Here is a 12,500-nt window from a genome sequence, read left to right on the forward strand (position 1 = left end):
CGTTCCAGCCTCTGTTCACGTGTGAAGGGACGAAAACAAACAAATGGTTAGTGTGGTGATATCTTAACAGTCTTTGTGGTTCCGGTTAAGAGTTGAGGGATTCAAGAATAAGTCTTTACTGTTATTCATAAGCAAGTTAATGGGGAACTCAACAACACTCAATTCTTAGTAAAAAGAAGAAATAAGTGGAGCAGTTACAAATGTGATCCAAAAGGCATCTTACAAATCCAAAAAGTATCATGTGATTTTCATGCCATTTTACGTGATAATATCAAGTGTTCTTCATGACTGTTATGTGATGATATCATGTGATTTTCCAGGCCCTTTCGGGGTGTTGCCTAAGAAAAAAACTATGAAAGGTCCAGCACAGGTCAAGGGTGTCACTTGCCAGCCTGACCTTTGACTTCGATCATGGCTCACCAGCTTTCCATTGTCAGCTCTTGTAGGCCTCAGTCTTCCCCAGCCATCCACTCCTTCAGCTTCTAGGAATAGGAGGTGGTGGATGACCCAAGGCCTTCGACCTCCAGAAGTCTTTCTCATTTGAGGAATGCACCTGATCCTCTCCTTTACATGTTCCACCATTCCTCTGATGAGGAATGTGAGGAGTTAGACAATGAGTACATGCCGTCTACAAAGCAGCGCAGGACAGGATAATTCCAGTGAGTTTCCTCCCTTCATCTGATCTGTAAATCAGACCACCTGACTTCTTTTGCATACTGACTTATGTTGCTACATAATTCTACTATTTTTGCAGAAAATTTATATTTTTTTCCTATTCTTTCACACATCCTCACATCCTCTTTGATGATGATTCCGACTGGCATGACAGCAACTCAAGAGGACAAGTCTGAGCTATCCGACTCCAAATCAGAGGACAACTTTGTGCCACTGAACAACTCTGATGAGAATCGTGCCAAGTATGTCAGCCGCTGGTAGGATTGCAATGCCCCTGGTACCTCCTCCTTTGCCTGGAGGAAGAGGGGGAACGAACCACAGTGCTTCAACTTCACTGCAACTCCTTGGGTCAAGGTTCCTGACCTAGATGCTGCTTCACGGCCAGAAGAGGTCTTCAGCAAGTTCCAGACAAAGGAACTGAAGAGACAAACTGGTAAACGCATCAAATTATGTTACTCATTTGCTGGTTTAAAAATATTTATTTACAGTGTTTCATGCTCTGCCTCTTGCAAACACATTTTTTTACAATTCTCTTTCTCCTGCGAGTTGAAACTTCTTGAAGTGAGTGAGCAGGGTCAGCCAATACTTGTCGGAATGAACGGTTAAATGGTCTGCAAGCTGTGCATTCCCTGCACTTAGCTTTTTTTTTTTTTTTTTTTTTTCTTTCTTCTTCTTTTTTAACCCTTTACATACTTTACATCAAGATCTCAAAACATACAACTGGAACATACAATTGTATGTTCCATAAAAATCTGGGGCTATGACAACCTAACAGTTTTGGTTTTGAATACAAGCGTCCCACCAATGAGGCACCCAGAATATAGACCATTTCCAGGTAACTCCTGTGCGAGACTATTGTTTTCAGCTGTCTGAAGGGGTGTCTCACATGTATTGTACACATAACCACAAGTTATATCATAAGGTCATATAAAAAAAGAAGTGAAGAAATTCTTACTTCTAATTACCTGGATTTGACATCATAAAAGGATGGAGGGGTAGGGGAATTGTGAGAGGGTGAAAGAAACAGAGACAGATAGAAAATTCAAATTAAAACTAAAACAAATGCAGAGACTCAATGGGGAGGAAGGGAGACAGACAGATATATAGATAGTCATACAGACAGAGAGGCAGGCAATTAGACAGAGACAGATAACTAGATTGTTAACTAGCAAGTTAGATAAATAGATGGACACAGAGAGTCAGGCAGGTGGGCAGATGAAGTGATGTCATGAAGCTTAACCCCTTAACGACGGGTCACATCTAAAGATGTCAAAACAAACCACTCGAAATGTGCCGTGCGGCTGTACACCGCGGTGGCGCGCCAAAGCGCTTCGAGGCGGTGATTTGGCTTGATGTACCGAACTCCCACGTTCAAAGTCGGCGTGTTGCCATTGATTGCCAGAGCGTAGTTTTTTTTAGTTACTTCACCCGTCACCAAGGGGTTACGGAAGTGATATCACAAGGCAGAGAAAGTGATATCATTCCAGTCATCATATTTATTTCAAGATGTCATAATAGGAAGTGATGCCACTTTACAGCTGCCTACTTTACTTCCATGAAGTAATACATAACGTCCCACATGGAAATGACATCAGTATCCTAAACTATGGCATGATTGGTCATGTTATGAGACATGAAAACCAGATTATTTTGACCTCAGTGGCCATGGTTGGTTTTCTTTTCCCAAACAGGTTGAAGCAGGGAATTTTCCTGTATGTATTAGGGTGCTTTCACCTCATGCATTACTTGCTCTCACAATGCCTTGTTTTACCAGCATTCGCAGATGCTCCTCCTCCTTCTCCTCCTCCTCCTCCTCCTCCTGAGACTGATGACTCCCAGCCATCAACATTCTCAGCACCTCTTGCCATGGAGCTTCAGTGCCATCCATTAACCCTATCATTGCCATTACCCATCTTCTTTGACTATTCCTCTGAGGAAAATGGAGAAGAGTGGTTGCTGCAAGGGGTAGAGACTGCCATGGACCAACAGTTCTAAGTGTCCGGTTTATAGAATGAACTGGATTACGCCTTCCAAGGTGACACCACACCTGGCAGTGATGAGCCAATGTAGCTGCCCAGCTATTGCTATTGTTCCAGGGACTCCATACTTCATCTGGTGACAGATGGACAACATCCCCAAGCATTTTAAGTTTTCTGGCAGTTGGGGTCAAGGTCAACCTTGACACCCTTGGAGAACCTCGGTTGTTTCTTAATGACACACTCCTTGATCACATTGTCAAGGAGACCAACAGGTAAGTTTCATAACTTTCGTTTTGTGTTCTTTCGGTTCTTTCCATCTGTATTCATATTGAGAAAATATATCTTGCACTGAGCTGTCAAAATGTACTACTTACTAGTTTTTCATTTTCACAGACAGACACTCTGCTGCCTCACCATACATGAGGCATTGGGCACCCACATCTAAGCAGGTGGTCCTTACATACCTTAGAATCTAAGTGATAATGGGGGTAGTGTCCTGCCTCAATCATTGTGATTACTGGTCAACCTATCATGTGTTGCGGCATGACCTCATTGAGGTCCTGTCCAAGGATATGTTTGATTAATTGATGCCCAAGGATTTCAGTGTGAGGAGGGTGATGTTGACTACAGTAGCATCAAGGTAAGGCTGCTTCTACCAACTGCTCACCAGTCTAAGGTTTGGTACAGGAAGATCCTCTTCCTTTTCAAATAGCTGTCAACAATGTTTGGCCATCCATTGTTCCGTGGGCAAGGAGGATTCCCAGAAAACATTAAGTGAGCTTCTCCTCTGAGCTACTGGAGGATTTCAGACCGGGGGCCGATGCCAACAGGAACCAGACAGCAGCCAGATCACCTGTTGTGGAGAGGCAGGCCCTACAGCAGCAACGAGATCCCTAACAGCAGGTCTCATTTGTGTTCAAGGCAGGGTCTCCAAAAAAATACCAGAAGCTACAAGCCAGACCGTAACATGAGTCTCTGAGGGTAACAAACTTGTCATTTTAGCATTAAAAGCATGCAATATAAGGCTATAAAAGGGGTGCAAAATCAGTGCTTATGCTCTGATTAGGTCACCTGTGGTGTGTGGCTTATGCATGGGTGCCTGGTAGTGGCCATAGACACCTATGCTATAGACATCACCCGGAAAGAGGGGTGTATGATACTTCAAAGGAACCATTAAGAACAGGTTAACCCTTTGCTGCCGGGTGACATGTACGTACAAGTCATGACAAGCCTGGACTATATTCCGGGTGGTATGTACGTACATGCCACAGCATGCCTGGACTATATTCCAGTTGACATGTACGTACATGCCATGACATGCCTGGACTATATTCCGGGTGGCCATGGCATGCCTGGACTATATTCCAGTTGGAATGTACTACATTCTGGGTGGCATATACACGCATGCCATGATGCGTCAGTCCCGTTTTCTGGGGGCAGGTGTGGTTGTGCCATGAATGTTTTTTTTTTTTTTTTTTTTTTGGCAAAATATTTTTTTTTTGCCACTGAAAATGTGATGAAGTAGTTTTTAACACTTTTTCTCCTTTTTCCTATACTATGCATTTCAAAGGAGCTTCTTTGGCTCCCGAGGTTAGCATCTACAAAATTATGTTGGTAATCAGGCTGCTCCTCACAAAATATGCCAGTCGCTGTGTGATTGAGTGAGGAGAAATTGTATGCATGCGTCAGGTGGAAGTGAGGGAAGGAGTAGGGGAGATCATGAACTTGACACAGATGTGCAAAAGGGTCAAGTAATGCAAGGGATCAGGGAAAGTGGTGGGTAAATGTATGTACATATTAATATATTAATATATAAATATATAAATATATACACATGAATATGCTTACTCATGTACAAATACATAAACATACATACACACATATTCATATACACATATATATACATGTACATATATATATATATACATTCATATCTATATGTATGTGTGTGTGTGTTTACATGAGCATATGTGTGCATTTACATCTATGTACATGTATTTGTGTGTGTGATGGGTGCACGTTGAGAGCGTGACACAGATGTGCAAAATGGTCAAGTCATGCAAAGGATCAGGGAAGAAGAAAAAGAATGAAAGAAAACAAAAAGCAACATATCTGAAAGGAAAACAGAAAAAACAAGGAAAGGAAAGAGAAGAAACACCGCAAACTCAGGGAAAGGATAACAAGGTAGTTTACCTTACTGTGTAAAGCGCGGGAACAAGTGAAATGGCGCAATCTGATTGGCTGACAAAAGTTATATAAAGAGGTGCCTTACAAAGATCAATTTCCAGAAGGGAATCAGAGGAAAGCTCTTGGCTTGGATAGGTGACTACTTCAGGAACAGGACTGCCAATGTCCAATTCGCGGGTCACCTATCGCAGCACATGCCGCTCGAAAATGGAACGCCACAGGGTGGGGTTCTCAGTCCAGCCCTATTTAACACTTTAATGTCCTGCATCCTCAACATAAACCTCCCAGTGGGGTGCAACATCATCTCGTATGCATATAATCTCGCTATCACCTCCACTGGACCATGCAGCCAGAATAAAGCCCAGCATTGTCTGGACCTCATGTCCGAGGAGTGTTGTAGGACAGGAATAAAGATCTCTGCAGCCAAATCCAAAGCCATGGCTCTGAGACAGAGAGTTCGAGGCACAAGACTGAAAATCCAGGGAGTGGAACTAGAATGGGTCCAGGACTACCTATACCTTGGGGTAAGAATAGACCGGACCCTCTCCTTCCAGAAGGAGGTCCAGTACCTGGTTGACCGAACCAAAGCAAGACTGTCTGTCATGAGAGCAATGACTGGGAGACGCATAGGGGCCAGACACAAAGTACTAAGATTATTCTATGTACATGCTGTCAAGCCCATTGTGGCCTACACCTAAGTCGCTCTAATTGCCAAAAAGAAAAAGCACACAGACAAATTAGAGACAGTCCAAAATGAAGATGCCAAGATCATTCTTGGTGCCCCGAGGTGGACGAAGGTCCTCCACCTCCTGATGAAGGCAAACCTTCTCCCCCTGGACTCACGAATCGATCTAATAGCAACACAACTCCTGTCAAAGGTCATCCAGGCTCCTAGGAACACAAGCCTAAGACAAAAATTAGTCAGACGCCTCGAACAAGACAACGAGCTCTTTGCAAACAACTCCTGGCTGTCTCACACAGCCAGGGTGCTAAGGGCATGGACTCACCCCACCCCGACTTTGCTGAAGCCCTACTGTGGGCACTGAGCCTGATAGATTTCAACATAATGAGCCTGTTAATGAAAAAGAGCCTATACCCCATGCCTAGCCTAAAGGCAGAAGCCCAGAGGGTCATTGCAGCCATCACTCCTCCGGGTAGTAGAACATACTACACAGATGGATCGGTCGATCCCTTGAGCCACACTGCAGGCGCCGTCTTTGCAGCAAGGGACGCCATGCGATCCATGAGGGTAACAGACAACATCTCCTCACTACAGGCAGAGGCAGTTGCAATCATGGGAGCCCTAGGCCACACGTCCCTAAGGGAAGGACACGTGGTCATACACACAGACTCCAGGGCAGCCATTGACACCCACAGACATCTACCTACTGACCACGATTCTCACAATGGCACAGAAAATTCATCAATTGGGTCCCAAGCCACATCGGCATCAGAGGGAACGAGCTTGCTGACAGACTAGCCGTTGCTGGCAGGGGTATGCCCCTAAATCGCATAACGATAAAACCGAGTCGAAAATTACTTAAGGAGAAGTGTGTCTTGGTTGGTTGTACCTTCCTACGGCAGCTCCACAAAGAGGAAACGAGAACCTCCCCCTCGGCCAGCTGGTACTCAGACGCCACAGGCTATGAACCCTGGCACTCTCTGAAGTAAGCAACAATAATACCAAAGTCATTCTTCACAGAATGTGCCTAGGTTACCACTGTGCATGGCAGATTATCACCACAATCGAACGCAATGAAAGGTGCTGCAGGCACTGTGGCGAGCCGAACGCCACACTAGTCCACGACTTAGAAAATTGTGACCATACACAATTCCTGAGACAGGGACCACCCACAAAAGCCGCTGTGCTGGTAAAGAGGCTGTGCAATATGCTTACATCATGGTAGCAGGAGCGCCTGCTGGCAATCCCGCCGCCACTGTAAGCACCGAGTGTCAGACAATTAAATGAGACAGCCGTAAAAAGCTGACACAGGCCGGGCCATGTTTAGAAGGCCCGGGCGAAGCTAGAACTTCGCAAATCATTAAGAAGAAGAACATATCAATTCAGTCTAGTTCGGCTGTGTATACCCTGGAGATGCCTCGTCATGCACATACTACCGCTCCTGCTGCCACTGCCCATTCTGCTAATTGTCCTGATGACCCTCTGCCTTCCATCTCAGCCGGTATGGAAGGCCAGCCAAAGAGGTTGGCGAGAGATTCGTGCTGAGGGGAAGGTGTCTTTTCGAGGACAACAGCTGTGACAGTAACTTCAGTAGGGAGAGTGGCGATGATCCTGATCTAGATTACGTGTCCAAACAGGACACTACTCTAGATTCAGATGAGCTGCTGTCGCTCTTCCTGGAGAGGTGGGAGAAGACGGCTCCTGGACAACCTGGGTTCCGGTGGAGGAAAAAGGAGAATGTCCCCAAGAAGTTTGGTTTCGATGCCCATCCTGGGGTCAACCTCCCATAGCTGGAAGCCGATTCCAGCCTGCTGGAGATATTCTCCCACTTCCTCACCAATGAGCTCATGGATGTGCTCATACATGAGAAAAACTATTTTTTTCAGTTGCAAATATGCATTTTGCATATAAATACAGTTTGTGAATAAATAAGTTTCAGCAATAAATCTGTGTTACATAAATTTTGTTTATTTTGTACAATGACTATAATGTTTGCATTCTTGTCTTTCCAGGTTCCACCATCAAAATCCAGCTCCAAGGTATTCCCATCTGAAGGACTTGGTGGACACCTCTGTCTCAGGGATTACCCAATAGCCTGAGCAGAGGGGTTACTGGTCGACCGACCTCTTTGATTCCACGCCCCTGTTCCTGGATACTATGATGAGGGATCGTTTCGATCAGCTAAGCCGATACATCCACATGGTGGATGAGGGGAGTCATCACTCCGATGACCACCTGTGGAAGTTGAGGCCAGTGATCAAAATTTTCCATAGCCAGTTCTTGTCAGTCTACACTCCTCCTCTGAGGATTACGGTTGATGAGAGTCTCTGGAATTTTCGGGGGTGCTTTGCAACCATGACCTTCAACCCCAGCAAGCACATGCTTTTCGGGGTCAAGGTTTATAGCTCACTATCAGTGAAGACCCGAGCTACGGCTACATCAGTGCTTTTGAAATTTACATGGGCAAGGAGAAAGGCAATGTACCTGCATCCCAGAGGGCTGCTGTCAACTTGATGGTTGCCATGGGTTTGTTTGATAAGGGCACAATCGGTATACATCCCCTATCCTTTTTTATTATCTGCAGACTCAGGGCACAAATGTGGTTGGCATTGTTTGTGTCAACCAAAAATTCATGCCCAAAGATCTGGAGGTAAGATCCCGCAGAGATGTGGAAAAACAGAGCACGTTGACAGGCATGTTGTGCCAGCAATGGCACAACGATGCTCACGACTGTCCTCAGAAGATGGTCGACACCCTGTCCCACAAAGGGTTTGCTCATCTCAAACCCCAAGTAGTCGTGAACTACAATGTTGGGATGAAGGCGGTTGATTTGTGTGATCAGCTGGCTCAATCGTACCCGACCATTCGCAAGTCCCTCAAGTGGTACAAAAAGATTTTGTTCAACCTTCTAGACATAGCTTATGCTGTGCACAAAGCACTCAGAGGGCATATGAGAGAACTGATCTTCCAGAAGACACCATAGTCGAGAGGTCAGGTCACGGTCATGGTCCTGATCCCAATGTCAGGGTTCGTTTTAAGGAATCAGAGCGGTCAGGTCAACAGAAACAAACCAGAGGAAACATACATAAGGTTTTAATGCTAAAGAGCACTATTTACACTATACAACAGGATATTTACACACAAACAGGGAGAGGATCCAGCGGAACAGGTGAGGTCAAATGGCGGAAGGAAACACATGTCAAAGTCACGGGACAACTACTGAATTTTTGACCGGTGCTCCTTTTATGTGTCCCGCCGATGTTTAGGCTGATACCCTCGTTCCCCAACACGGTGAGCGAGCCAATCGCAAGAGGCCTAAGCCCACCGCCCAGAGTGAGGTAAACATGGCCGACGGTCCAGAGCAATCTCGCAGTTGTGACAGGTTCCCATAGCCAATGCCGCATCTTCAGGGTATGCACTGCCAGGTCTCTACATCTCAACATTGCCGCTGCAGATTGTTGTTATAGTCATGGTGTGAGGAGGAGGACTAAGATGGTGTACTCAGGGTGTGACGTTTCTCTCTGTCGGGTTTCCAGCTTTGAGGAATATCACATTCTGAACATATCTACGTCTAGGTGATCCTCCTCATGCCACAACCTTGTATACATTGTATATATGTACTATATAGATTTAACAAATAAATGTATGAAACAAATTTTTTTTTATGCATATCCTCCTATACTACACTTTACACATTTACACACTAATATGAAAAAATATCAGAAAAGAACTATCTCTACATAGCAGAAGCATCACCAATATAAATATACAAATGCAATAAAATTGTGAATATATAATACTACACTGGCTAGAGTTACATATTTCTACATAGTATTTACAAAGTGATGATGTAAACCATGTGCAAATACTGATGTATTCTGGTAAGAAAAAAATAAAAAATAAAAATAAATAAAATATAATATATAAAATAAAAATAAAATCACTAATATATAAAATCACATTCTGAACATAGAATTATATCCATATGAAAGTGATAATATAAACCCGTTGAAACTAAAGTTTATCTTTTAAGATAACGTGGAAAAAAATGCAAAAGAAAATGCAACAAAACATACGGTTTTAACTCCATGATACCACACACTGCTTATTTTATTCAGACTACAGAGTGAATAATGAACAATTATGAAGTCTGTACAACAACAAAAATATACTAGTGTCCTGACTTATCTGAAAATATGGCAAATATAGACCTTAGAAAATAATAATACTGAAAATACAAAATAGATTCAGTGTATGACGAAGAGAAGGCAAGGAATGCTGGTATTGGGCTTGAGCGGTTGCGCACGCTAGGGTAATGACACGAGCCCTCGGTAGCAGGGCCCGAGCCATTATAAATACAACCCGGGAGGGAGGGCTTGCATATCGGAAAATCACCTATTGGCATTGGGCTAAGATGAGATATGAATTAATTATATTGTTATTATTGTAACAACCCCCGGCAGTGGGGCCAAGGCTACTATGAATACAACCCAAGAGGGAGGGCTTGCATATCGGGAAATCACCCATCAGCATTGGGTTAAGATGAGGTATGAATTACTTATGTTGTTATTATTGTGATATCAGTTTTGTGATAGGCTGTTGGATAGAGTGTTCAATTGGATATTTTCATTTGACATTTATTATATAAGCAGTATATCTTTTGCTATTTTTTATAGTAAAATTTCTTATTGCAACAGGTCCCTTACAGGATTAAATTAAAACTTTAAAACACAACACACTATAAAACAGTATAACTGAATCAGGAATAACAAAAATATTTCAAGGTTTGCTTTACTGACACTTCATTAGGTAATGGATAAGACAACATTGAGCACAGGTCATGCAGTCCTGAATACGAAACTTCATGACACAAAGCCTTTACAAACATTCAAGAAACTTCCTTTAAAAAAGTCTAAAAAAACAGGATTTCGATAAGTTATGCAATAAAGAAAGATATCCAACACAGGATTTTTCTTAAATGTAAAAAAGAATTGGAAGAAAAGAGAAGGGATAAAAACACCAAATGCCAGAACTCATCTCTCCTAAAAAACAATGACAACTATGCAAAACGTACTGGTTGTGGGCAGAGAGACAGGTACACTTGGTGGGGGATGCCCAGACAGGTTCTTGAAGTTGTAGGGGATCTGTTGGTAGCCTGGTTGTGGAGGAGGAGATGGTGTGCGTGATCTCTTCATAGAACCCTGCAGAAAGTTAGAAGATTAAAATCGTGGTGATCATTGTGAAATGTGGGATTTCTCAAGACCTTAGAGTTAACCCCTTCATAAAAATGTCATAAAATATCTGGCTCAAAGGGGCAGGGACGTGAAAATGCCATTGTGAGAAAATCTGGCTACAGGTTGGGTGACACAAACATGCCATCATGAGTATTTTGGCTGAAGGGCTGGGTGATGGGAAAGACTCACCATGAGTGCACAAACCTCTTGGGAGGTTGATTAGACTTATTTGGCAATTTTGCATTATTCCCATTGATGTATTAGTGTGGAATGTAATGTCTGTGTGCCATAACTGAAAGAACACTGGCTCCATGGAAGATGCCATTTCCATGCTCAGCATCTCATTCCTGGCGCAGTGACTGGCAATGCAGATTGTATTACAAAAAATTGAATATTACCAAAAAAATTTAAAAATGTCACAAATAACAGTGTTACACATTTTTCTTTTTCTTGCACTGACTTGTAGATTACCTAGAGATTACCATCTGGATATTGTAAATTGGAAAATCGCAAAAAAAGATAAAAACACATTTGCATATAAAGAGGAAATAACATTGCAAATAGGAGGCATAGAGTCTTGTCACAGCACACATGTTTGTGTGCCCGGCTCACAAGTCACACAACCGGCAGAACGGCTGCTCACGTAAGCCTAGGCCAAGGAATACCAGGGATGTAGTTGCAAATTGATCATTTTACTAATCTTTAAATCATCAATAATATATGCAAGAACTAACTTCCTACAAGAAATAAAGCTATTAACAGAAGAAAATACATGTGTAACTAGCGAGCAAAACAAAAATTATTTCCTATCTGTTGAGTATCAAAAAATATGTCCCACTAATTATTAGCATTGATTTATTAACTATTAATCAAGCATACACATGAAAAACAGATGCAATAAAGAAAGAAACAAAGGTGATGCAGTAGGACAAGCATTGTATATTTTGCATTTCCATGCTGTACTTGGATTTTGTTTTAATTCTGCTATGCACTTATTCAGTGATGCCATTGTATATACATTGTCTTTGAACTTTAGTTGCATCAATTTTGTTTACACATAGATGACTTAACAAGTGCTTAATTATCAAGAAGTCAATTGCTAGACCTACTTGTCTTCACCTGTTTACCACATACCTTACCCTTTTGGGGAAAGAAATTTTACTTCTAATACTATCATTACTGGCATTATTAACTAATTCACATGGCATAGCAAGCTACATACCATGGATCATGTGAAGTCACAGGAGAAAAATTTGAAGTGTGGGATCATACAATTGCCTGAAGAGCACATGCTTTCTATGATAGAGAGTAAAAATGGACTTCAAGCCTACTTTTGTGCAGCTGTATCTCCTTAATAACTGCAGTTTTAGCACACACACACTCAGAGAAGGCTTGACTACATATGGCAAGGACACTAGCCAGTTGGCCATGGCATAAATAGATATCATCTGGCATTCACTCCTATGATCTGGATTATATGACCACCACGTCATGAAAATGTTGTGCTTGAGGGCGAGGTGACTTGAACATGTTGTCATGGAAAAATCTGGCAAGGAGCTCGGGTGACAAAAACATACTGTCATGAGAATTTTGGCTGAAGGCCTGGGTGACAGGAATGACTTGCCACAAGTGCACAAAGCTCTTGGAGGGTGATTAAACTCAGTGGGTATTTAGGAGGGGGCTCTTGCACTATTTCCATTAATAAACGAGTGTGGAATGTACCATCTGTGAGCCATGAGTGGA

The 12,500-nt window shown here is 42.8% G+C and overlaps 1 protein-coding gene across 1 annotated transcript in view; it reads right to left on the reverse strand.

Annotated features, from left to right (window-relative positions):
* Positions 1–12,500, reverse strand: part of LOC125035771 — a 30,925-nt gene that overhangs the window by 4,511 nt on the left and 13,914 nt on the right. Inside the window, exons 4-9 of the mRNA XM_047627983.1 lie at positions 12,480–12,500; positions 12,139–12,359; positions 11,370–11,406; positions 11,051–11,116; positions 10,598–10,731; positions 1–11 (exon numbers count right to left, since the gene is read on the reverse strand). The exon at positions 1–11 is cut by the window's left edge and continues 217 nt beyond it; the exon at positions 12,480–12,500 is cut by the window's right edge and continues 57 nt beyond it. Of these exons, the coding sequence (XP_047483939.1) occupies positions 1–11; positions 10,598–10,731; positions 11,051–11,116; positions 11,370–11,406; positions 12,139–12,359; positions 12,480–12,500 (490 nt within the window). The remainder of the gene's footprint in view (positions 12–10,597; positions 10,732–11,050; positions 11,117–11,369; positions 11,407–12,138; positions 12,360–12,479) is intronic.

Source organism: Penaeus chinensis, chromosome 20 (genome assembly GCF_019202785.1).
Source record: "Penaeus chinensis breed Huanghai No. 1 chromosome 20, ASM1920278v2, whole genome shotgun sequence".
Lineage (NCBI taxonomy): Eukaryota > Metazoa > Arthropoda > Malacostraca > Decapoda > Penaeidae > Penaeus > Penaeus chinensis.